Source organism: Trachemys scripta, chromosome 8, assembly GCF_013100865.1.
Source record: "Trachemys scripta elegans isolate TJP31775 chromosome 8, CAS_Tse_1.0, whole genome shotgun sequence".
Lineage (NCBI taxonomy): Eukaryota > Metazoa > Chordata > Testudines > Emydidae > Trachemys > Trachemys scripta.
Genome location: NC_048305.1, coordinates 41173780 through 41201210, shown reverse-complemented (window position 1 = coordinate 41201210; position 27431 = coordinate 41173780). Strand labels below are relative to the sequence as shown.

General features: G+C 50.1%; 1 protein-coding gene across 1 annotated transcript in view; it reads left to right on the top strand.

The window, feature by feature from the left end:
* Window positions 1-6894: 6894 nt before the first annotated feature.
* The window catches only part of OLFML2B (olfactomedin like 2B), a 57762-nt gene continuing 37225 nt past the window's right edge, over window positions 6895-27431 (top strand). The window contains exons 1-2 of the mRNA XM_034778975.1: window positions 6895-7262; window positions 8750-9013. Of these exons, the coding sequence (XP_034634866.1) occupies window positions 7083-7262; window positions 8750-9013 (444 nt within the window). The 5' untranslated portion in view covers window positions 6895-7082. The remainder of the gene's footprint in view (window positions 7263-8749; window positions 9014-27431) is intronic.

Below are 27431 nucleotides of genomic sequence, written 5' to 3'. Positions count from 1 at the left end.
TTTAAGGTGCCACCAGACTTCTTGTTGTTTTTTTACAGGATATTGGGCCTCCTATTGCTATGATCTCTTATAAATAACTTTTCTGTATGTAATGCTCACCCTGCCCTATACTGAACCACTAACCTGATAACCCTAACCATTCACACGGACCCTCACCTCTGATCCAAACTAATCCATTAATCTCACCCTGTCACTCATACCTGAACTACATCTTAGCTCCAGCCCCCTAATGCTAACTATAGCACAACCCTTAGGCCTTGGCTACACTTACCCGCTAGTTCGACGGCTGGAAATCGAACTTCTGGGTTCGACTTATCGCGTCTAGTCTGGACGCGATAAGTCGAACCCGGAAGTGCTCGCCGTCGACTGCGGTACTCCAGCTCGCCGAGAGGAGTACCGCGGAGTCGACGGGGGAGCCTGCCTGCCGCGTGTGGACCAAGGTAAGTTCGAACTAATTCGAACTAAGGTACTTCGAACTTCAGCTACGTTATTCACGTAGCTGAAGTTGCGTACCTTAGTTCGAATTAGGGGGGTAGTGTAGACCTGGCCTAAGATGGCATCAGCTCCAACCCTAAAGCACAGGTCTGTTGGGTCCATCAAGCAGTGTGGTAGAGCATGTATGGGTCCCTAGTGATGAATGGCACACAATGGTGTGTTGTTAGGGTCCAACAGGACATTACTTCCAATATGGTGGGAAGTGTTTGGATCCTAGCATAGCTTCTATTTCCTTAATGGCATTGCCCCTCTGCAAAAACTGGGGAAGTGGGAAACCAAGAAGGCAATCAGGTCAATGCAGGCAGAAGTATTAGGGCCCTGTTATCTTTTTTCCTACAATGTTAAAAACTTGTTATCCCCCCATTGGATTGCATGGGGTGTGAGGATCCAGGAGGAGTCTGTGCAATATACCAGGAAGGTGGGAGTTCATTCTCTGACTGTGGTTTATATTTTTAACTCATGAGGAAATATTGACTAGTTCAGCAAGAACAATGCTTACCCTCAGCTACACAGCAAGGGATTAACTGTAGTGGCTGCACTGCACCCAGTTCCAGGATACCCTGGGCCCCTGCTGGCCCCACCTTGTCTTTCATAAAGTTTCCTTCCTCTAACTGGTGTTTTGTGGGTCTTGGGTTTGTTTTAAATCAAAGCACTAGGATTCACATGGCCAGTCAAGGGCTTTAGTTATAGCTTGTTCCTCTTTATTGGTTAAAACAGGATCATCACTCCTGAGCCAGCACCATACACAAGGCCTGTGCCCAGACCCTCTCTCTACACCAGGGGGTCATGCAGCAGCTGAGCCCCTCACAGCCGTTAATGGCTTTGTGTCTTCCCCACAGCCTGGTGAGATAGGGCAGTGTACTGGGACTCAGGAGACCTGGTTCAATCCCAGGGTCAGCCACAGACCCCTGCGCATCCTTGCACTCGTCACTTGTGCCTCAGATCCCCATCTGTTAAATGGGGATGGCCGCCTAGCTAATAGGCCACCAAGGAGTGAGGAACCAATGACATCCAAGCCTAGGTGCTTGTCCAGGGATCTCACAGTGGCCAGAGAACTTGATGTGCTCAGTCAGCAGCTCTACAAAGGCCTGAGAGCAGCAAGCCAGAGACATTGAATCATTAACCACAGGAAGTCCTCTGGCTGGCCTGATGCCCTAATAATCGGGGCCTTCATGTAAGCACGACAAACTACAGGTGCTGATACAACAAACTTATCCCTTGATATCAGACCAGCCAGCTCGCAGAGCTGAGCCTGTGACCGTACAGAGCCTGTGCCTTGACATAAGCCAAGAAAGGTTCACACTGACAGGAGTGAGCTGGTGACCTGCACAGAAGCCAGCTTTGACATCAGCCCAGAGTGGTGAAATCACTGAGCTAGTGACGTCCCCGGACAGCAGGCCAGCAAGCCAGAGGAAGGTGCTAAGTCAGTGACTTCACAGAGCCCGAGCCTTGAGCCAGTAAACTTGGAGAGGCTTGTACCTTGACAACAGCCCAGCAAGCCGGATGTGCAGAGCTGGATACTTCAGAGAAGCATGTCCCTTCGCACAATTGTGCTGGATATCAGCCCAGCAACCGAGAGCTGCTCTCAGGGCCTGCCATTAGTGCTTAGACTGGCTCAGCTGTGATTAAAATAAGTGGGAATGCTGGAGATCACAGGTCCTGACCTCCACTAAAAGCAGAGGAAGAGTTTCTTCCCTTCTCCCTCGCTTGAGCTCAGCTCTCCCTGAACCCCCCTTTCTGCCTCTTCATGGGCTGCTTGGGGAACTGCAGTGGGAGCAACAGGCTGCATTGGTGCTTGACAGAGGAGTTTTCTGGGACTCAGGCCTTCCCAACAGCATCCTCTCTTGCCACTCCGTGGCAGGGTATGAGGGCATCTAGAGGGGAAGCAGAAAAGATGGTCTTGCTTTCAGGCCAGTGGCTGCAGAAGGCTAACCCATGGAGTTTTTACAGAACCCAGAATTGCCTTTTCTGAGGTTTCGCCCACCTTGCATTCCCACTGGCTGTCTGGATTCTGGCTGCCCAAAATTTCAGGCCAGTGAAGCAGGTAGGGCTCTGTCTGGCTCTGGAAGAGACCACCAACAGCTCTGGCTCCCTCCACACTTCCCCTGACAAGGGAGGACACTGCTTATGTCTTGCTCTTGTTCCCAGCAAATCTTGCAATGTAGAGGCCTACATTTTCCATGCCCCGACTCCCCTGGGGACTACGCTTCCCAGAAGTCCTTGCCCCAGAGAGGGGAGCCTTGCCCCACCTGCCTTCAAGGCCTAGGTTCCTGACCCTAGAATCTGAGTTTGAGCTCTGTCTCAGACCAAACCGTCATGCTGGGATCACTTCCTCTCTCCCAAGGGTTGAGTCTTTTGTCCCATGGGTCTGTCTTTGCAGTACGACTTCTGGAACAAGGCAGAACAGCTTCAGAGACTTCCCTTCTCAGCTCTGAAGGGCCAGTATTCCCTGCTCTGTGCGTGCCATGCACACTTTTGCTAGGCTAACTATGGGCATGTTTGGGGACATGGTCTCTTTTCAGATACTGTTACTCCATTGGCCCAGTTCTCCTTCCTGTGTTGTGTCCTATCACACAATATGACAGAGGGTCACTTCGCCATGTGCTAGTGCCCATGATGACATAGAGCCTCCCGCACTGGGAAAATCCCCCATTTATTCTGATCTTTAACCACTGCCCTCATATTTCACCCTCCATAGCTCTTCAGCCTAGCTGGTGCTTTCACTCTCCAACTATCTGCAGAGTGCTTTCATTTCCGTCACCCTCCATACACACTCCACTGAAGTCTTCACTTAGCCATACTACACATATTTTAATCTGTCCTCATCACTCAGTCCCTCTATCACACTGTGGCTGTAGTTGCTTTCCTCTGAACTGCTTCCCACTTGTCAGCTCTTTCTGTTGGAGCCCAACATTAAATACCCTAGTCCAGGTGTAGCTGCACAGAGAGAAAAGGTGAGTAAATCCCCCTTCTATGATGTGATGCCTTTGCATATGCAACTCAAAAATGGCACTGCCCTTTTCTGAAACCATACTGAATTGCAAATGCATGTCTTTTAGGGTTGCAGTGTTGCCCAACTGAAGCATTCAAACGCCATGAGCCAGGTTCCAGAAAACGCAAGATTGGCTTAAAAAACAGGAAGTTTAAAAAACATCTAGGTTCTGTTTATTTGCCTTCTGGTGTCATAGCCTTTAGGGGCTGTGTTTTGAGGCATTATGGTGCAACCAAGAAGGCTAGAAATGGACTTTTTAAAATGAAAGCTGGGATTCAAGTGTATTCCCATGACTCCAGGAGCTGGGGCTTAAAAAAGCCATAATAAACCAGAAGACATGATAAAACTGCAAGAAATATCACACAGTGGGGCTTACACCACATGTCCAGCCTCCTGTGTGACACTCACCGTCTGTCATGCCTGCCCACAGGATCGCTTGCAGTTGATTCTCCCAGTCTCTGGGGCTGTTGAGACCTGCTCTGCAGGCAGGAGACTGGCTCTCTCTCCCTCTTCTGAGTGCTCCCACTGCCAGCCAGCCCCACATGTTCGGGGGAGAGACTCAGCTGGCAGTGAGGGCAGCAGGGACCATCCATAGCGCACTAGTAAAGGGTGCTGCCTGCAGTGATCACTTTGGACATTTGCTCCCCTCTGCAGATTGGCTGCTGCCTCCAACTGCTGCAGCTGCTCCACATTCTTCCCTCCCTCCTGCTCCCTCTGCCCGGTCCCCTCCCTCCAGGGCCAGCCTTAGGGACAATGGTGCCCTCGGTGAACTTGTATTTTGGTGCCTTTGGCCCCCATGAGTGCTGTGCCTCCCACATTGTCCCTGGCCCTTGTGGATGCCTCCCATTGTCCTTGGCCCCCATGGGCTCTTCACCCCCTTCACCCTTAATCCCTGCATCCCCTTCCTGCGATCACATGGGAAACGGACCTGGATGCACAGAGCGGACTGGCTGCTCCCCCCTTGAATGCTGCTCCTCTGTGCATGGCTAGGGGGCTCTGAGAGGGAGCAAGGAACATCAGCACTCTCTGCATCCAGGTCACTTTCGCCACCTGGTCTGCCTAAGGGAAGGACAGGAGAACAGCAGTTCCTGATGCTCACACCTCACAGAACAGCCCAGGTGGGGAAAGTGACCTGGATATATGGAGCACTTGATGTTGCTCCTCGCTCCCCCACTCACAGCCCCCTAGGGGGCTGCAGAGGAAGGTTGGGAGGAGGTGAGCAGTACCTGTGTGTCATTGCTTGCTGGCGTGCCCTCCCCCACATTCCTCTGCTGGGAGGAATCAGGGAGAAATCTAGGCATCCCCCCACGTAGCACTCCCCTGCAAGGTGTGAGCAGTTTCTGACTACACCAGCAGCACACACCTCTGTCCCCTTGACCATGGCACCTCTAGGTGGTTGCCTGGGTGGCCCACCCCTAAGGCCGGGCCCACCTTCCTCCTTTGTCTCTGACCCTTCCCAACTGATTAACATACATGAAAAACAAACATCCCCTCCAAAAAACCCAGGCACAACAGGATGCTGGTTTGCTCTGCATGGGCTGTAACCTTCCCCACCCCAACTTATTGTCTGCCTCGGCTATTCAGGCTGTGAGCATAAGGGGGCAGAGATCACCTCTCATCTTGCATCTGGGCAGCACCTGGCACAAGGGGCCTGGATCCAAGTGGCCTTTATGTGCTGTTAGTTCTAATACTATTATCTCCTGACACGCTGCTGCCCAGTTTCCCCAGAACCCTCCCCACTAAGCCAGCATTAACCTCACCAGCACCTCTCCAGAGCTACACCCAGAAACCTCCCCACCAGCTACCCCTCAGTTGGGCAGGGACAAGCACAGCACTAACCCCCTGACAGATGTAACCCACACACCTTCTGGGTATGCTGCTCTGTCCCCTCTAGTGGTACTGAGACCACTTAGGGCAGGTCTTCACTACGGGGGGGTGGGTCGATTTAAGATACGCAAATTCAGCTACGCGAATAGCGTAGCTGAATTTGACCTATCGGAGCCGACTTACCCCGCTGTGAGGACAGCGGCAAAATCGACCTCCGCGGCTCCCCGTCGACGGCGCTTACTCCCACCTCCGCTGGTGGAGTAAGAGCGTCGATTCGGGGATCGATTGTCGCGTCCCGACGAGACGCGATAATTCGATCCCCGAGAGATCGATTTCTACCCGCCGATTCAGGCGGGTAGTGTAGACCTAGCCTTAGAGATTAATGAGTCTGCTCTATAGCCTTAGCTAAGGGCCATGTGGCTTTTAGCTCATGCATTTAGCTCCAAAGGTCACTGGTTCGATCCCGCCTGCTGATGACTGGGGTCTGTCTGTGTTACACAGACACTTCCTAGCTACCCACAGCCACACCAGTGCCCACCTACCCCAGCTCTTACACACAGCTCCAGCCCCAGTCAGGTAACCCCCAGCAACCACTTGGCTACCTCCATCGGCCATCCAGAAACCCTGGTTCCCCCATTACGCATACAGTGCCCATCCAGCATCTCACCCACCCAGCAGTCCTTGCTTCCCTCCAGCCCTAAGCAGCCCTTCTAGCTGCCTCCCTCACCTTCCCTGGAGATGGGGGAAATCGCACCCGGAACCCTAAGCTGTGTGAATGCGCTCTGCTGGCAGCCAGCACAGTGCCTGTCACCCCTAAGCTCCTGCACCAGGACCCATACTGTGCCACAGAGGTTCTCTGGGGCTCCCCCTCCTGCATGGATGCTGTTGTGCCTCCCAAGTCTCTGCCAGAGGGATGGGTGAGAGCTCCCCTGTCCGTTCCCTTCCCTTGGAGCCCGCCCGTTGTCTCTGTCTGTGCAGGGGAGCCATGTGCCAAGCCTGAGGTTAGGGCCTCGGGCACAGCCTCTCGCACCCACTCTTGCGTTAACCCATATAGTCCCTCTCCTCAGCTGTGGCCTGCCTGGTGACTGTCACAGTGCTCAGTGCTAGGCTGGCTGACACAGCTAGTGTGGGGACCAGCTGCCACTGTCTTGTGGGTGGCTGGGGAGGGGTCCCTGGCTGAACAGAGCATCGATGGGATTGGGGTGGGGTGGCAGCCCCAGCCCCTCAGCGCAGGGGAGGAATGGCAATGCCCTCGTGCCCACGGCGCCCCCATCCCTTTGATACAGGGCTCTGGGGAGATGGCACCCCAGTGGGGATGGGCTCACTGCCCTGGGCTCTGCCGAGCGCCCTCTGAACGCTGCCCCAACCTGCCAGCCCCGGTGCACGGCACCTGCCCGGGGTGAACGGGCAGCCATAGGGCGGAGGGGTTCAGACCCTTGGGGCGGGCGCGGGACCCCCAGCTTCCAGGCGCCGGTGCCAACCGCTAGCCCGGTCTGCTCCTCCTCTGTCCCTACTCCGGCCGAGCGGAGACACAATAGCCAGGCTCCTCCTCCCGCCCCCTGCCCTGTAGCCGAGCTCAGCCAGCCGCCAGCCCGGCGCGCTCTGCCGACACTCACCAGGGAAGCGCACCCGGCTGCGCAAGCGGAGCCCTACGCCCTCCCCGGGGGGCATGCGCGGCGCGCGCCGGCAGCGGCCCTTGCCGCGCACCTAGCCTGAGGGAGTGCTCGGAGACGAGATCTCCGCTGAGGCCGCCCTGCCCGCTGCCCCCATGGCTCAGCCCCTGGTGCTGCTGTGCTGCTGCGCTGCGCTCGTGGCTGCGGGCAGGGGCGCCCCCCAGACTGCGACCCCCGCCCGGCCCGGCTCGGCCCGCACCAAGCAGCCGGAGGGGGTCCCAGAGGAGGAGCCCCTGCAAAACGAGGCGGACAACCAGGAGAACATCTTATCTCAGGTAACCTTCCCCCACAGTGTGCAGAGCCGAGCTGCCCTGGCACCAACCGGGCTTGGGGATCCCTCGCCAGGGAGCTGCATGCGGGTGTGTCACTCTCCCGGCTCTGCACAAAGGCGCTGGGACTTGGCCCTCTGGTGCCAAGTTTCCCTAAAGGATGCTGGGGCTTTAACCCTTCCAGCCCCGCTTGCTCTAAGGTGAGGCTCCCGGTCAGGCGTGAGGCGGCAAGGCAGCGAGTGGCTAAGGAAGAGCCAAATTCCTGTGGCTTTACGAATCCGAACTGTCTTGCTCTCCCGTTTTGGGAACTGGATTAGTTATTGGAGCTGAGAGTAGGAGAGGTTTATTATTCTGATTGTTGCTGCATATAATTAATTGCCAATCTGCATAGTTAATTCCATTTATCCTTTTGCTTATTTGCAACTGCAGCAGAATAATTGTTCCCTGGATACAGATGAACTGCTGTATAGGGAACTGGAGAATCAATTCACAGCTTCTCTGTATCATAGAGAAATGATTGAAAATCAAGAATATTCCATGTATGTGGTGTTGTAGCCTGTTGGACCTAGGATATTAGACAGAGAAGGTGGGTGAGGTCATATCTTGTATTCTGTTGGTGAGAGAGGCAAACTTTCCAGCTTACACAGAGGTCTTCTTCAGACCAGATCTCCTGGCTGCTCCTGTGTCTGCGTGTTTTATTCGCAAATCAGACCGGAGGAAGAGTTCACTATAAGCTTCAAAGCTTGTCTCTCTCACCAACAGAAGTTGGTCCAATCAAAGATATTCCCTCCCCCACCTTGTCTCAAGAATAGTGCAAAGCAGCAAAGTTCAGGGTGTGTTCTCTGTTAGATTTGGCAGATGTACTGTGCAGTATTATCTATCCTTGGAAATGTCTAACACAGAAGAATATTGAAAACATACTGTCAGGTTATTTTTATATTTCAATTTCATGACTGATTTCTGTGAATCTTTATAAAGGAAACCCGTGGAATTGTAGGAGACTATTAGAAATTATATATTACCAGGAAGTATATGGGTTACTTTTATGCATTATTCCAGACCACGCATTGACTCCCTTAATTCCTAAAACCCACCCACATAGAGCACCTTGTATGTAGTTGCAAAGAATTCAGTGGATTAACTCTGATAGAATCAGTGTATTTAATAATATAAATTGTGGTGGCTCTGTCCCTTTGTTTAAATTTTAATTTTGCCAAACCCTTTGTAGATAAGGACTGTTTGGGCTTGAGCAGTTTCTTTTCCAATGGTGAAAGGAAATACCCCATCAGAAATCCCTCTTTCCCAAATAGCTAAGTAGCAAAAAACCAAGCACTCTCGAAGAAATGTTAGTCAGCAATTTGTGTAAGCAGCAGTGACCTATTTCTGCAAGGTTCAGAGTATCTGAGCCTTTCTCAAAAACTTTACAAAGCAAACCAAAAGTAAAATCTTATGTTAGGAGCAAACTGATGCATTGTGATTTTTTTTGTGATTAGTTGCTAGGTGACTATGACAAGGTGAAAGCAGTGTCTGAAGGCTCCAACTGTCAGTGTAAGTGTCTGGTCAGACCTCTGGGCCGAGGCGCCTGCCAAAGGATTAATGAAGGTGCTTCCAAAGCAGAGGATTTTTACACCGTAGAAACCATCACTTCAGGACCTGATTGCAAGTGTGCCTGCGTGGCTCCACCTTCTGCTCTGAACCCTTGTGAGGGGGACTTCAGGTTGAAGAAGTTGCGGGAAGCAGAGAGCAGTGACTTAAAGGTATCAATATAGTTCCTTTTCAATGGGAGTGCAAATTTGCAAAAGACGTTGTGCAACTGAAACAGGCTTTGCTTGCCCTTTGTAGGTTCAGCCCCGGAAGAAGATCCGTTATAAGGTGTACAAACCTAGATTGATTACCTCAGCTGGCAAAGCTGCTGCTAACACTTTGGTGCCAAGTTTTGGCTGTGATAATGTGCAGGAAGCCTCATCTACGCTAGGGAAATTGTTGCCACCAGCTAGCAAGTGTTAAAATATCTACAGACGAAAGAAAGGCAATATTTTCCTGAACACTATGTACAGCATAGCTCCTATCCACACAGTAGTGATTTGCACTTATTCAGTGTAGAGCAGGGGTTCTCAAACTGGGGGTCAGGACCCCTCAGGGGGTCGCGACATTATTACATGGGGGGTCGCGAGCTGTCAGCCTCCACCCCAAACCCTACTTTGCCTCAAGCATTTATAATGGTGTTAAATATATTAAAAAGTGTTTTTAATTTATAAGGGGGGTCGCACTCAGAGACTTGCTGTGTGAAAGGAGTCACCAGTACAAAAGTTTGAGAACCACTGGTGTAGAACTACTGCTGACATCAGTGGAAGTCGCACATGCAGACATGAGCAGTGGGTATCTTAAGCCAGGGGAGGCTAAGCCTCCCCAAACAGCCAGGTGTGGCCCCACCCATGCTCTGCCCTGAGACCCCATTCCCGCACTTCCCCCATGGCCCCACCCACACTGCTCCTCTTCCCCGCCCTTGCTCAGCCTCTCCCCCAAAGCTGGCTGGGGCTAGGGGTTGGGTGGGCTGGCGGGCTGGTTGGTGCATGGGCCAGCCGGCGGTGGCTTGGGGCTCAGGGCACTTGGGGCTCAGGGCACTTGGGGCTCTGCCGGGGGAGGAGGGGGCAGAAGGGATGGGGTAGGGGAGGGTCCTTGGGCCGAAGGGGCAGAGCTGGGGGCTACCCTCCCTGAACAGGGGGCTCACGCACCACCCATGCATGCAGAAGAGTACAGAATATGCAATAGATCTGAAATCTACAATGTTGAAAAGATATTAACAAGTGGATTGGAGAGGAGAATGTTGCCCTGAAAAGCACAGAGTATCCACAGCAGATGTTGCCTATTCCAGTCTGAAATAAAATCCAGTTAAAAAGAACCGGTTATAAACTTTGCCAACTCATAATAACATCAGTAGTGTCATTTAAAACTCTTTTTCTGATCTTATTGCACTTTAATTATCTAATACTTTTTTACAAATGTTATCTTTTGGCTGCTTGTGTATCTGCATGTTTTATACACAAATCTAGCTTAAGTGAGCCATAAATGAGTGATTTAAATGAACACACCACAGTGGATTTACTCCTAAAGTTGACACTCAATCCTTAAGTCAGGTTGTTTTCTTTGTTTGCTATAGCTCTTGCAATGTGAAATTCTCATTTGCTGCTCTGTGGATTCAGAGAACACAGAATGAGCTGAGCCAAGGATGGCATGCATATTTGTCACTTGTCATAAAATGCTGAATGGGGTTACTTCATTTTGTTAAACTGCTAGTCCATTTCACTCGATTGGAGGCTAGTGTGACCCTGGCAGATCAGTCTGTAAGGCATTTTGGGTTCCTTTGGGACGAAGGTTACTACAATGTAAATATAAGATTGATATTGCAGTGAACAATCTTGCCGACCAGTAGGGGACAGGCTAGGTGACTTAACAGGTCAATAGGTCTTTCCCATTTCAAATTTTTGTGATTCTACAGCAACATATTAACCCTTTCCTTTCCAAATGACATAGTGAATAGTTATGAACAAGTCTGGGGACTTAACAGTTGGAAGTGACAGAGGAGGAGAATGATCTGGGGGTATTGGTTACTCACAGGTTGCCTATGAACTGCCAATGTGATGCGGCCATGAAAAAGGCTAATGCCGTCGTCCTAGGATGTATCAAGAGAGAGATTTCCAGTTGAGATTGGGAAGTGTTCTTACCATTGAACAAGGCATTGGTGAAACCTCATCTGGTATACTGGGTGCAATTCTGGTTTCATATGTTTAAGAAAGATGAAATCAGACTGGGACAGGTGCAGAGAAGGGCTACTAGGATGATTTGAGAAATTGAAAACCTATCTTATGAGAGGAGACTCAAAGAACTTGGCTTGATTAGCCTAACCAAACGAAGGCTGAGGGGAGCTATGATTGCTCTCTATATATACATCAGAGGGATAAATACCAGGGAGGGAGAGGAGTTATTTAAGTTAAGTCCAGTGTTGACACAAGAACAAATGGATATAAACTGGCCATCAAGAAGTTTAGGCTTGAAATAACATGAAGCTTTCTACCCATCAGAGGAATGTGGTTCTGGAACAGTCTCCCAGTGGCGGCAAAAAATCTAACTGGCTTCAAGACTGAGTTTGTGAAGTGTCTGGAGGGGATGGTAATAATGAGACTGCCTACAATGGCATGTAGCTGATCTGTGACTGCTAGTAGCAAATATCTCCAATGGCTGGAGATGGGGCATTGAGTTACTACAGAGAATTCTTTCCTGGGTGTCTGCCAGGTGAGTTTTGCCCACATGCTCAGGATCTAACTAATTGCCATATTTGGGGTCAGGAAGGAATTTTCCCTTGGGTCAGATTGGCAGAGACCCTGGGGGTTTTCACCTTCCTCTGCAGCGTGGGGCATGGGTCATTTGCAGGTATAAACTAGAGTAAATGGTGGATTCTCTGTAACTTGAAGCCTTTAAACCAGGGTGGATTTGATTTAAAACAATAACGTTATGTATTCTGGATATTTTTCTTCAACAGCAAACATAATATTTTAACAAAACAAGCATATGAATTTTTGAATTTAGTTAAACATTCAAGTTTTTTAAAATCAGGTTTGCTTTTGTTAAAATTATTTTTACCTAAAATAGTTAAATGAAATATTAAAAAAATTAAATCGACTATGTCAGCCAGGTCAACACGAGAAACTTAAAATATTGGATTCTGCAGCTAACTTAGTCGTCTTCACCTTCATTTTCCTGTTTGTTCTTAATCTGGAAAAGAAAAACAAGCTTTCCTGCTTTTTCAGGTCCCAAACGATTTCTCAGTTTGGAATGAATTAGTCCAAAGGAAGAAAATATTCTTTCTACACCAGCAGAAGAAGCTACTGCTGTTAAAAGTGAGATCATCATTTCAACAGTCTTTGAATCCAAGTGCTTAAGTGACTTCCACCAGTTAACTGGTGTGACTTTTTTTAAAACATCATCAGCAAACATATATTTCACTAATGGTTCATTCTTAGCTCTGAAGTTTATTACAGTTGGCATTATGGAGGGATGATTGCTGGATGTCCATGTCATAGCCAACTCCTCTTCTTCAGCAGTTAAGGTTTGACCCTGGTACCGAGTATTGAGAATATTTGCAAGAAAATGAGCTGGAGATAGTGCTTGTCCCATTCGTTTTTTTAAAGCTTGTAATTTAACTCTGTCATTGCATATTTCTCTTTTTTAAGATCTCACTCAGTTCCTTCCAAATTTCAACAGCGTCAGCAATAAAACAGCTATTTCCCTGCATTTTGTTCAAGGCTACAGAAATAGGCTTCAGGATACTCAGCATGTGTTCAACATTTCTCTTAAGCCCAATGTTGAGAACTTTGGCTGTGACAGTGTCATTTATTTTTTCATTATTTTGTTCACAAACTGTTATCAGATTAGGCCAGTTCTTGATATAGTGCTCAAAATAGTCCACTACTGAGTTCCATCGCACGTCTTGTGGGAGAGTTGGCTTGGTTCCTCCCACTTTTTTCAGAGCAGCTGCTGCAAAGTGGTTGTTACGGAAGTATTTTGCAATTTCAACAACGTTAGCCTTTATTTCTGGAACAGTGAAGTCTTTGGCTAGGAGATGCATCAAATGAACACTGCAACCGTATGTTATTAGCTTGGGACTCTCTTCTAAATTTCTTCTCATCTTGGATACATTTGCAGCATTGTCTGTGACTAACCTGCATACTAGACATTTGAATTTTTTTTCACAGTTTGTTATAGCTTTTACTGCTGGTACTTGTAAGCATTCTGCTGTGTGTGCATTTCCTGATGTATTAATTGTTTCTGTAAGGAAGACATTCCCTTCTTCTGTTGTCACACAAGCACATACAACAGGATCATTGTGGACATTGCTCGACCCATCAAGACTCAAGTTAACAATTTCACCCTCTAGACCTTTCGCACACTGCTCAATTTCTCTTTCATACACTTTATCCAGCAATTTGCCTGCGACATCTGCTCTGTTGGGTGGACTGTATCCTGGTCTTAATGACTGAACCATGTTAATGAAGTGTGGGTTCAACTTCTCAATCATATGGAAAGGAGAGTTTGTTGCATAAACAAACCGGGCAACTTTTTCATCAATTACCTCTTTTTGTAATCTACTGGTTCTTATCACAAATTTATCTATGGTTGTTTCTGGATGATGGAGATTTTTTTTCCTTTTTGCTACAGGCTATGTGACATACATGATGTGACTGAAACACTATCATTGGCAGATAACTCTGAAACTATAGAAAATGATGGTGATCTTGAAGGTGGATAGTCTTCAGAATCCTGTATGTTGAGGATGGATTCTGCTAAACAAAATAAGTCAATGCTGTTATTTAATTATTATTACCATACTGCTCATTTAGTATTATTCTTTGCATTCACTGACACTCACTACTACACCTCTACCCCGATATAACGCTGTCCTCGGGAGCCAAAAAATCTTACCGTGTTATAGGTGAAACCACGTTATATCGAACTTGCTTTGATCCGTCGAAGTGCGCAGCCCAGCCCCCTCGGAGCACTGCTTTACCGCATTATATCCAAATTTGTGTTATATCGGGGTAGAGGTGTATTTTAAAGGTGAAATTGTAAAAGGAAGATCTGTCTACTTCAGCTATTTATTTTTTATCACAACTGCATCTAAAATGATAGTACTATAGAGTAACAACTATATTTTTTGCTCAAACATGAGAATTCAAGAATAGTCCAGAAGGAAGACAGGCAGTCCTTAAGAAAGAAGTATGAAATAAAAAAGTTTACCAACCTGAAGATCCTGCATGTTCAGACATGTTCCTTTCATCATCTTCAACGCAGCTTCCTCCTGAGAAGGAATACTTCTCTTGATGTTGTTTCATTCGGGCAACCAGGCCTTGCATTTCTTTGTTGCACTGTTTGCATTTTGTACGCATGCCTGTCTTACCCACAGGTAGAGGAACTTCATTAAAATATTCCCAAACTGGGTTTCTTTTATGGCCTGTTGCCATTATAGGTTTTCCCTCCTAGTGAGAGAATGGTGTGGTAGATCTCAAATCAATGAAGGCTACACTCAGAAAGACCTCAAGACTTCTGGAATATGCTGCTCAAACAGTTTCACTTTTGTTTCAACTGCTTGCCCCTCCCTTCTCACACTTATCTCCAGATTTCTTCTCCTTGTCCAGATCTATTCCACCCTCGACAATGTTCTATTCATTGAACTTTTTGAAATGTTGCACTTTTAGAGAGAGGTAAGTGATTAACCCTGTGTACACAAATTTGCAGATGGACAATAGGGTTGAGGTCCATTATTTCTCACCTCTATATATTATTTATTTAAAAAGATTTTTGCTGTTAACAAGCATGTTATCTCTGGAGACACAAATCCACACTTTGAGAACTGCAAAACTGAGCATCTCTGATGGTATCTTCTAGACCAGAGGTGGGCAAACTACGGCAGCCTGCAGGACCCTCCTGCCTGGCCCCTGAGCTCCCGGCCCGGGAGGCTAGTCCCCGGCCCCTTCCCTGCTGTTCCCCTTCCCCTGCAGGCTCAGCGCACCGCACTGCCGGCACAATGCTCTGGGTGGCTGGGCAGCGCAGCTGCAGAGCCGCAGCCTGACCCGGTGCTCTGTGCTGCGCAGTGGCAAGGCTGGCTCCAGCCACAGCTGCGCCGCCAGCCACTAGTGCTCCAGGCAGCGTGGTAAGGGGGCAAGAAGCAGGGGGGGTTGGATAGAGGGCAGGGGAGTTTGGGGTGGTGGTCAGGGGGCGGGAGTGTGGATAGAGGTCGGGGCGGTCAGAGGGTGGGGAACGGTGGGGTTGAATGGGTGCAGGTGTCTCGGATGGCAGTCAGGAAGCATGGGGGGTTGGATGGGGCAGTCAGGGGCAGGAGTTCCGGGGGTGGTCAGGGAGAAGGGGTGGGTGGATGGGGCAGAGGTTCCGGGGCGAGGGGGGCACTCAGGAATGACAGGAGGGGTTGGATGGGGGCAGCAGGGGGCAGTCAGCGGTGAGGGTTCCGGGGCCGGTCAGGGGACAGGGAGCGGGGTGTGTGTGTGTGTGGATGGGGCAGTGGTCCTGGGGCGGCTATCAGGGAACCGGGGGGGTTAGATGGGGCAGGAGTCCAGAGGGGGGCCATCTGGGGGCAAGAAGCAGGAGGGAGATTCCGAAACCCGATGTGGCCCTCAGGCCCAAAAGTTTGCCCGCCCCTGTTCTAGACTGAGCACTGAGTCCCATTGGGTAGATAGAAAGATTAACCTAAATAATCTATACAGAAGCCCCTGGAACCCCCTTAAGATTGGGTCCCTAATCCATGAACTATTGGAACTCATTTACAAAACTTTTCTTAAACATTACATGAATATACTGTCTCATACTATAGAATTAGAATTTATAATCCCTGTTACATTATAGCTCAGATATCTCATTATGGATCTTAATTAAAACTATCTAAAGACAGTTTTTTTCCTCAAAAAGCATTTTATCAAAAAAATCAGATTTAAATCAAAAAAATCCGATTTTTTTTATTTAAAAAAAGTGTCATTGATTTTTATTCCACGATTTTGAGGACTTCAGTAACTCAGCCAGAGGTTAGGGGTCTATTACAGGAGGGAAAGGGGGGTTTCTGTGGCCTGCGATGTGCAGGAGGTCAGACTAGATGATCACGTTGGTCCCTTCTGGCCTTAAAGTCTATGAATCTGTGAGACTTTGCAGCCAATGTCCAATGTCACTGGACCTACAACTTTGCTTACATAGGCCACGGGGACCCCTCTCCAAGGAGCTGTTACTATGGATAGTGTCAGTGCATAGTTAACAGTACTCAGTGCATGGATAAGCTATATGTTATCCAGCTTTTTGCACAGTACTATGTTTGGTTTTGCACGGTGATTCAGTTCACTGTAATGGCTCCATTACCGTGTTTGCAGTCACAGCTCAGACAAAGTGAGAAGTATGAAATCATTATGATGATAAAAGGCAAACTCACACTGGGTCTCTTTGTTTATTGTGAATTAATTTGAGACTCAAGTGACAGACCCAGACATTGAAGTTCTCTTTATCCACAGACATGTTTAACAGCAGTGTGAGCTTCCTGCACAGCATCCACATACAGCAGCCTGTCCCAAGCCCAGCAACGAGGGCCTGCCTCTAGGAGAAGTTCATTCTCCATGGCTAGTTCAGTCCTTGGCCTCTGCTGAGACTCTCCCCAAGGAGGTATTTACAACCGGTTGTGGCGTGGATACTTGTCATCTAGGAATGGGCTGAGCCCCGCCAGCTCAGTTTAGAAAGATCCATCAACAGGGTTAGCCAAACATTTTTTTTTTTTTTTGGCTGAAGAAATCAAGCTGCAGAAGCTGTGAGAACAGGCTCGCTCTCACAATGGGCGATGCTTCCTGGTGCCAGACAGGCCAGCAATATATAGCCACAGTGCGGAAGCCATGCACTGTAAAGCCTGGCGGGGGAAGACCTGCACTTCCGATTTTTAAACTTTTGCCATGGGAAATGAATCATTGAGTCATAGATTTTAAGTCCAGAAGGAATCACCTAGACTGACCTCCTGTATATCACATTTTACATTTTACCCAGTTACCCTGATACTGAGTCCAATAACTTATATCTTCCAGAAAAGTTGGATTGGCGAATCCCCCACTTCCCTGGAGAGTTTGTTCTAATGGCTAATTTCCCTCCCTGTTAGAAATGTGGGCCTTATTCTCATTGGGATTGGTCTGACTTCAGCTTCCAGCCATTGGTTCTTGTTCTGCCTTTCTCTGCTAGATTAAAGAGACCTTTACTATCCAGTATTTTCTCCCTGTGAAGGTATTGGTACACCATAATCAAGTCACTTCTTGATTTTTTTATTAAGCTGAAAAGATGGAGCTTTTTAAGTCTTTCATTATCAGGCATTTTCTCCAGCCCTCGAATAATTTTAGTGGTTCTTTTTTGCACCTTTTCCAATTTTTCAACATCCTTTTTAAGATTTGGACACCAGAACTGGATGCATAATCCAGTATTGGTCTCACCTAAGCCGTATGCAGAGGTAAAACCACCTCCCTACTGCTACTCTCCTGTTTATACATCCAAGCATCACATTAGCCGTTTTTGCCACAGCGCCACTCATTTTTAGTTCCTCATCCACTATGACTCCTAAATCTTCCCAGTCACTGCTTGCCAGGATACAGGCCCTCCTCTTGTAGTTATGGCCTGCATTCTTTGCTCTCAGATGTATGGTCGTGCATGACTGGATGGCTTGGAGGACTTTTAATGGACTCTACAACTTTTCTTTGCTAGGTCAGTGGTGCATATCCAGCCTCTATCAACAATGTGACTATCTGACGGCTGTTTGGTGGCTTATGTAAACTCTGTTGATGGTCTCAGTCCAGTTCCTAGTGGAGAGTAAATGCATATTCACAAAGCAGACTGTGTTACAAAAAGCTGCCATGTCATTTAGCTGAAAGTCTCCCCTGCTGGCAGGCTTAGCAGAGAGGCCACAGAGCCTGGACAGGAAGGACATTGGGTGCCGCTCAGCTGTACCTGAGAGAAGCTTGCAGAGTGCTGCCTGTATTAAATGCTGTGTTCAAGGGTGTCTGCTGAGCACTTGACTCCCAAAGTACAGGGGGATGGGGAGAAAACTTTTTTCAGAACCTAAGAGGTTAAAATTTTGCATTTCTGTAGCAACGGAAAAATACTATAAACCTACTGCTCTCATCACCTCACAGTGACATAGTGAGTCTCCACACAATAAGATTTGAAATCATGTTTCCCAGGGGAGGAAATTGAGGCACAGCCAAGTGATTCGCCCAAGGTCATGGAATGAATCGTTGTCGGAGCTTTAACCAGAAGACCTTCCTCCCAGGAACAGATGTTTTTATGATTTTTTCCCATTTCAAAGGGAGCAGTTTTGCAGAGGGATGTAAACATCCCCCGGCCAGGATGAGAACAAAACTGTTAGAATCTTGTATTACAGATCCCCAGACCATGCAAAACTCATGGCGTTTTTGTTATAAACTTGGCGTTTTTGTTATAAACTCAAAACTCAGTCTAAATTATGCCAAAAAATTGCTGTAGTGCATGAATCTTTTGAGGGACTTTGGGCAGTGTATGATTCCTACCTGAAATGGGTGAAACACAGCAGTTGTTGCTGAGTTTTACTGTGGGTTTTTAGGACCATTTCAATTCAAAACTCAAAGCAAAGTCTGAGGAGTGTGGATCAGTGGGAATTGGAATCAAAGAGGAAGTTCCTATAAACCATTGTGGCTTCTGCACTCTCTAACTGCACCTAGACTGTAGCTGTGGTTCCAGGTGTATATTTATTATGTGGATACTTGTCCATTAAGACATGTATTGAAAATACGAGTTCATTTCACCCTGAGCCAATGCTGAGGGGGGCACATCTACCCATGGCTGGAGGGAGGAGGCGTGTGAGAGACGTCAGGGCATGGGGCTGGAGGGAGCAGGTGCATGAGAGACTTCAGGATGCAGGGCCGGAGGAAGCATGTGTGTGAGAGACATCAGAGCTCAGGGCTGGAGGGAGTAGGTGTTTTTCTGATGTCGGGGCACGGGGCTGGAGGGAGCAGGTGCGTGAGAGACGTTGGGACACAGGGCTGGAGGGAGAAGGGGCATGAAACACGTCGGGATGCGGAGCTGGAGGGAGGAGATGCGTGAGAAACATCGGGGCACGGGGCTGGAGGGAGCAGGTGTGTGAGAGATGTTGGGGCACGGGGCTGGAGGGAGCAGGCACATGAGAGACATCGAGTCTCGGGGCCGGAGGGATCAAGTGCGTGATAGATGTCGGAACGTGGAGCCGGAGGGAGTAGGCATGTGAGACACGTCGGGAGGCAGTGCCAGAGGGAGCGGGCATGTGAGAGACGTCGGGACGTGCAGCCAAAGGGATCAGGCGCCTGAGAGATGTTGGGACACAGGGCCGGACGGATCAGGCATGTGAAAGACTGAAAGACGTTGGGGCGCAAGACTGAAGGGAGCAGGCACGTGAGAGACATCAGGGTGTGGGGCTGGAGGGAACAGGTGTGTGAGAGACATTGGAGCACAGAGCTAGAAGCAGCAGGCGTGTGAGAGAGGTCAGGGCGCAGGGCTGGGGGGAGCAGCCCTGTGTGAGAGACTGGGCACGGGGCTGGAGGGAGCAGATGCGTGAGAGATGTCAGGGCACGGGGCCAGAGGGAGTAGACGTGTGTGAGAGACATTGGGGCTGAGGGCCCGAGGGAGCAGGCCACTGTGAGAGATGTCAGGAAGCAGGGCTGGAGGGATCAGGCATGTGAGAGACATCGGGATGTGGAGCTGGAGGGAGCAGGTATGTGAGAGATGTCATGTCTGAGGGCCCAGAGGTGCACGCACCTGTGAGAGATGTCTGGATGCAGTGCCGGAGGGAGAAGGCGTGTGAGGGAAGTCGGGGCGTGGGACCGGAGGGAGCAGGTGTGTGAGAGACATTGGGGTGCAGGGATAGAGGGAGCAGGCATGTGAGAGACATCAGGGCTAGGGGCCGGAGGGAGCAGGCACTTGAGAGATGTCAGGGCGTGGAGTTAGCGGGAGCAGGCGCGTGAGAGACGTTAGGGCTAGGGGCCAGAGGGAGCAGGTATGTGAGAGACATTGGGGTGAGGGGCCGGAGGGAGCAGGCATGTGAGAGACATTGGGGCCTGGAGCTTGAGGGAGCAGGTGCATGAGAGACGTTGGGGTGCGGAACTGGAAGGAGCAGGCATGTGAGAGAGGTCAGGGTGTGGGGCTGGGGGGAGCAGGCACGCGTGAGAGATGTCGGGGCATTGGGCCGGAGGAAGCTGACGTGTTTGAGAGACATTGGGGCACAGGGCCGGAGGGGGCCAGCACGTGAGACACGTTGGGTCCCTGAGGGCCCAAAGGAGCGTGCACCTGCGAGAGACGTCTGGACACAGGGCTGGAGGGATCAGGCCTGTGAGAGACATCGGGGCATGCAGCCGGATGGAGAAGGCGCATGAGAGACATCAGGGCATGGGGCCGGAGGGAGCAGAGGTGTGCGAAAGACGTCGGGGCCGAGGGCCTGAGAGAGCAGGCCCCTGTGAGAGACGTATGGAGGCAGGGCTGGAGGGATCAGGTAAGAGACTTCGGAACCCAGAGCTGGAGGGAGCCAGTGTGTGAGAGCTGTTGGGATGCGGAGCTGGAGGGAGGAGGCATGTGAGAGAGGTCGGGGCACGGGGCCAGAGGGAGAAGGCGCGTGAGAGACATCGGGGGCACAGGGCTGGAGGGAGGAAGCATGTGAGAGAGGTCGCGGCATGGGGCTTGAGGGAGCGGGCGTGTGAGAGATGTCGGGGTGCGGAGCTGGAGGGAGAAAATGTGTTAGAGAGGTTGGGAGGTGGAGCTGGAGGGAGGAGGCACGTGAGAGACTTCGAGACTCAGGGCTGGAGGGAGCAGGCGCATGAGAGACGTCGAGGCGCAAGGCCAGAGGGAGCAGGCACTTGAGAGACGGGTCGTGGAACTGGAAGGAGCAGGCACGTGAGACACATCAGGGCGCAGGGCTGGAGGGAACAGGCATCTGAGAGACGTCAGGATGCAGAGCTACAGTGAGTAGGCGCGTGAGAGACGTCAGAGTGCATGGCCAGAGGGAGCAGGCGTGAGAGAGTCATTGGGCACAGGACTGTAGGAAGCAGGGATGTGAGAGACTTTGAGGGTCTGGGCTGGAGGGAGCAGCCGTGTGAGAGACTTTTGGGCGCGGGTCCGGAAGGAGCAGATGTGTGAGAGACGTCGGGGCGCGGAGCTGGAGGGATCAGTTGCATGAGATGTCAGGGCACGGAGCTGAAGGAAGTGAGTACATTAGAGACGTCGGGGCCCAGATCTGGAACAGCAGGTTCGTGAGAGACGTCAGGGCTCAGGGCTGGAGGGAGCAGGCACATGTGAGATGTCATGGCGCAGATTTGGAAGGAGCAGGTGCATGAGAGATGTCAGAGCACTGGTCTGGAGGGAGCAGGTGCATGAGAGTCGTCAGGGTGTGGGGCCGGAGGGAGCAGGCATGGGAGAGACATTGGAACACGGGGCTGGAGGGAGAAGGCTCATCAGAAACATCAGGGCACAGGGCCGTAGGGAGCAGGCATGCCAGAAATGTCGGGGCACGGGGCCGGAGGGAGCAGGCGTGTGAGATGTCGGGACGTGGAGCTAGAGGGAGTAGGCGTGTGAGAGACATCGGAGTGTGGGGCCAGAGGGAGCAGGTGTGAGAGAAACATTGGGCACAGGGCTGGAGGAAGGAGGCATGTGAGAGACTTCGGGGGTCTGGGCTGGAGGGAGTAGGTGTGTGAGAGACTTTGGGGAACAGAACTGGAGGGATCAGGTGTGTTAGAGATATCAGGGCACGGAGCTTTAGGAAGTAAGCACGTGAGAGACAAGCCCAGATCCGGAGCAGCAGGTTCATGAGAGTCGTCAGGACTCAGGGCCAAAGGGAGCAGGCGCATGTGAGATGTCGCGGCGCGTGGCTGGAGGGAGCAGGCGTGTGAAAGACGTTGGGGCGCAGGGCTGGAGGTAGCAGGAGCGTGAGAGATGTCACAGCACAGATTTGGAGGGAGCAGCTGCATGAGAGAAGTCGGGTCGCAGAGCTGGAGGGAGCAGGCATATGAGAGACATTGGAGCTTGGGGCTGGAGGGAGCAGGCGCGTAACAAATGTCGGGGCGTGGGGCGGAGGAAGCAGATGTGTGAGAGACACTGGGACGCGGGGCTGGAGGAATGAGGGCACATGAGAGATGTCAGTACACAGAGCATGAGGGAGCAGGCCTGTGAGAGATTTTGGGGTGCGGGCTGAAGGGAGGAGGCCTGTGAGAGACATCGAGGTGCAGAGCTGGAAGGAGCAGGTGCATGAGAAATGTCAGGACATGGGGCCGGAGGGAGCAGGCATGTGAGAGACATTGGGCACAGGGCTGGCGGAAGCAGTTGTAACGATGCTGCCTCTGGCGGGACACAACTGAGAGTATCAATTCAGGACAAATTGCTTAGAACAGGGCAGTTGCAGCCCAAGGCTGGGTTTCCTTTACTATGAAGGGACACCAAACCAGCCAAACAGAGAGGAATTCGGTCTCACCCCACTGGCTAACCATCAGTCTAGCAATTCCCTCAGACACTCCAGTTTCCCAGTATCACCACCAGCGCCACTCCTTATGGGGATAAATGGTTATGAAAACCAATACCCCGGTAAAAAGAAAAGAGGTTCTCCTGATCCCAAAGGACCAAGCCCCAGACCCAGGTCAATATACAAGTTAGATACAAATCACGCTGTTGCCAAACCTTTAGAATCTAAAATCTAAAGGTTTATTCATAAAAAGAAAGAAATATAGATGAGAGTTCAAATTGCCATTACCATATGTAATTGATTCCATTTAACCAAAGTTCTTGGTTCAGGCTTGTAGCAGTGATGGAATAAACTGGAGGTTCAAATCAAGTCTCGAGTACAGCCACAGCTGGGATCGATCATTCAGTCCTTTGTTCAGAGCTTCAGTTTGTAGCAAAGTTCCTCCAGAGGTAAGACACAGGATTGAAGACAAAATTGAGGGGTTTCCAGCGCCTTTTATATCCTCTGCCATGTGGAAGGACCCCTTTGTTCTTACTTCGGAAAATCACAGCAGCAAGGTGGAGTTTGGAGTCACATGGGCAAGAACTGAGGCTCTTTACAGGTAGAGCAGCCATTGCTCATATGCTACCTTGCAGGTTCCCAGGGAGGCTCCTCATATGTGTATTGGAGTCTTCCAAGATTCATTGTCAGTTAAGTGTTTCTTGATTGGGCACTTCATCTGAAGAGTCCCTTCTCAAGAAGCTTGTCAAATGCTTCACTGGTGCTGCTTAGAATCAAACACATTGAGATACAAGTACATAGCTAATATTCATAATTTCAAATACAAAAATGATACACACATACAGGCAGCATAATCATAACCAGCAAATTACAACCTTTTCAAAGACACCTTGACTTCCTTTGTACAAGATTTGGTGCAACTATAGGATCTTGGTTGCAACAATGATTTATACAGTCCTAGTTCATGTCAATAACGTCACAGCCTGCTCCCTCAGACCTCACACCCCAACGTCTCTCATGCACCTGATTCCTCCAGCCCCGCGTCCCGACATCTTTCACACACCTGCTTCCTGTGCCTCACGCCCTGAGGTCTTTCAAGCAGCTGATCCCTCTGGGCCCGAGCCCTGATGCCTCTCACGAACCTGCTGCTCTGGATCTGGGCCCTGACACCTCTCCCGTGCTTGCATCCTATAGCTCCATGCCCTGACATCTCTCATATGCCTGCTCCCTCCAGCCCTGTGCCCAATATCTCACTCACGCCTGCTCCCTCTAGCCCCACACCCCGACGTCTCTCACACGCCTGCTCCCTCTAGCCTCATACCCTGACATCTATCATGCGCCTGCTCCCTCCAGCCCTGCGCTCTGATGTCACTCACACACCTGCTCCCTCCGGCCCCGAGCACCGAGGTCTCTCATGCACCTGCTCCCTCCTGCCCCGTGCCCCAATATCCCACAGGTCTGCTCCCTCTGGCCCCATGCCCCAATGTGTCTCACGTGCCTGCTCCCTCCGGCTCCGGGGCTCCGACGTCTCTCATGTGCCTGCTCCTCCAAATTCTCCCTGTGACATCTTACACGTGCCTGCTGCTCCGGATCCTCGCCACGACATCTCTCACACACCTGATCCCTCTGTCCCCGCATCCTGACGTCTCTCACGTGCCTGCTTCCTCCAGCCCGGTGCCCAATGTCTCCCTCATGCCTGCTCCCTCCGGCCCCACACCCCAACGTCTCTCACGCACCTACTCCCTCTAGCGCCACGTCCTGATGTCTTTCCCATGCCAGCTGCCTTTGGCCTCATGCCCCGATGTTTCTCACGCACTTGCTCCCTTCAGGCCCGCGCTCCGATGTCTCTCACATGCCTGTTCCCTCCAAGCCCGAGCCCCGAGGTCTCTCATGCACCTACTTCCTCCAGCCCTGCACCCCGACATCTTTCACATGCCTGCTCCATCGGACCCTGCGCCCCGATGTCTCGCATGTGCCTGCTCCCTCCAGTTCCGCATCCCAACATTTCTAATGCACCAGCTTCCTCCGGCCCCTCTATGACGTTATAGACATGAACTGTATCCATATAGATCAAGGTCCTATAATTGCACCAATCTTGTACAAAAGAGTCAAGTAAGGTGTCTATGAAAAGGTTATGATTTGCTGGTTATGATTATGCTATCTGTATGCATGTATCCTTTTTGTATTTAAAGTTATAAGTATTGGCATTATACTTGTTTCAAATGTTGGCTCCTGGGGTAACAACCACAAAGTAATCAACCAGATATGCCATGTAAGATATCTGCAAAAATATTATAATTTGCCAGATACGATTGTCTATATTTCAAACTTGTGCTATGCTTCTGGGTGACAGCCCAGACAGTTTGGCATCAGCACTGCCTAGCCTGCTTAATGGCCCATTAAGGTCCATCAGGTATATAACTGACCACTTGAGAGAAGGCAGATACACCTTATGACTCAGCAAGGCATGCAGGGACATGCCTGTGGAGAGAACTCTAAGGCATCAAAGCCATGCGCTGGGCAGCTTGTGTTTGAAACAAAGGAAGCACAGGCCGCATGGCAAGAGACTATAAAAGGCAGCTGCATCTTCTCCACTTTGTCTTCAGTCCTGCTTCTTATCTCTGGAGGAACTTTGCTACAAACTGAAGCTCTGAACAATGGACTGAATGACCCATTCAAGCTGTGGATGTACTCCAGAGACTTAACTTAAGCCAGCAGTTTATTCCATCACTGCAACAAGCCTGAACCAAGAACTTTGCCATTACTGTATGTAATTGATTTCATTTAACCAATTTTAACTCTCATCTATATTTCTTTCTTTTTATGAATAAACCTTTAGATTTTAGATTCTAAAGGATTGGCAACAGCGTGATTTGTGGGTAAGATCTAATTGGTATATTGACCTATATTGTGTCTCACACACACCTACCTGCTCCCTCCGGCCCCATGCTCTGACGTCTCTCACATGCCTGCTCCCTCCAGCTCCACAACCCGAGGTCCCTATGCACCTGCTCCTCCAGCCCAGTGCCCCGACATCTCTTATGCACCTGCTCCCTCCAGCTCCGCGTCTCGACATCTCTAACGTGCCTGCTCCCTCCAGCCCTGCGTCCTGATGTCTTTCGTGAGCCTGCTCCCTCCAGCCCCGTGCCATGACGTCTCACATGCATCTGCTCCCTTCGGCCCCAAGCCCTGACGTCTCTCACGAGCCTCCTGCTCCAGATCTGGGCCCAGACATCTCTCACACAACTGATACCTCCAGCTCCGCGCCCCAATGTCTCTCCCATGCCTGGTCCTTCCAGCCCAGACCCCCGACGTCTCTCACATTCCTGCTTCCTCCAGCCCTGTGCCCAATGTTTCTCACACCTGCTCCCTCCGGCCCCACACCCCAACATCTCTCACATGCCTACTCCCTCTAGCTCCATGTCCCGATGTCTCTCACACGCCTGCTCCCTCCATAAGAACAGCCGTACTGGGTCAGACCAAAGGTCCATCTAGCCCAGTATCCTGTCTCCCAACAGTGGCCAATGCCAGGTGCCCCAGAAGGAGTGAACCTAACAGGTAATGATCAAGTGATCTCTCTCCTGCCATCCATCTCCACCCTCTGACAAACAGAGTCTAGGGACACCATTCCTTACTCATCCTGGCTAATAGCCATTAATGGACTTAACCTCCATGAATTTATCCAGTTCTCTTTTAAACCCTGTTATAGTCCTAGCCTTCACGACCTTCTCAGGTAAAGAGTTCCACAAGTTGACTGTGTGCTTTGTGAAGAAGAACTTACCTTTTATTTGTTTTAAACCTGCTGCCTATTAATTTCATTTGGTGACCTCTAGTTCTTGTATTATGGGAATAAGAAAATAACTTTTCCTTATCTACTTTCTCCACATCACTCATGATTTTATATACCTCTATCATATCCCCCTTAGTCTCCTCTTTTCCAAGCTGAAAAGTCCTAGCCTCTTTAATCTCTCCTCATATGGGACCCATTCCAAACCCCTAATCATTTTAGTTGCCCTTCTCTGAACCTTTTCTAGTGCCAGTATATCTTTTTTGAGATGAGGAGACCACATCTGTACGCAATATTCAAGATGTGGGCATACCATCGATTTATATAAGGGCAATAATATATTCTCTGTCTTATTCTCTATCCCCTTTTTAATGATTCCTAACATCCTGTTTACTTTTTTGACCGCCTCTGCACACTGCGTGGACATCTTCAGAGAACTATCCACGATGGCGCCAAGATCTTTTTCCTGATTTGTTATAGCTAAATTAACCCCCATCATATTGTATATATAGTTGGGGTTATTTTTTCCAATGTGCATTACTTTACATTTATCCACATTAAATTTCATTTGCCATTTTGTTGCCCAATCACTTAGTTTTGTGAGAGCCCTAAGCCCCGATGTTTCTGATGCGCCTGCTCCCTCCGGCCCCTTGCCCCAATGTTTCTCACATGCGCCAACTCTCTCTGGCGCCGTGCGCTGGCATCTCTCACACACCTGCTCCCTCCGTCCCTGAGCCCCGACGTCTCTCACGTGCCTACTCCCTCCAGCTCCACGCCCTGACATCTCTCACATGCCAGTTCCTCCTGCCCCACACCCCGAGGTCTCTTGCATGCACATGCTCCCTCCAGCCCTGTGCCCCAACACTCTCACACACTTTCTCCCTCCAGCCTCGCTCCCCGATGTGTCTCACGTGCCTGCTCCCTCCAAATATGCGCTGTGACATCCCACACATGCCTGCTCCCTCCACTCCATGTCCTGATGTCTCTCTCATGCACCTGCTCCCTCCAGCCCCCCGTCCCGACATCTCTCACACACCTGATCCCTCCAACCCCGTGTCCTGACTTCTCTCACATGCCTGCTGTGATGTTATTGACATAAACTGTGACCGTATAGATCATTGTTGCAACCACTGTTATATATTTGCAGCAAATATTATACAAAGGTTGTTGTGTGAGGTGTCTGTAACAAGGTTATGATTTGCTGGTTATGATTATGCTGTCTGTATGGGTGTATCATTTTTGTATTTGAAGTTATGAATATGGGCTATGTAGAATCATAGAATATCAGGGTTGGAAGGGACCGCAGGAGGTCATCTAGTCCAATCCCCTGCTCAAAGCAGGACCAATTCCCAAC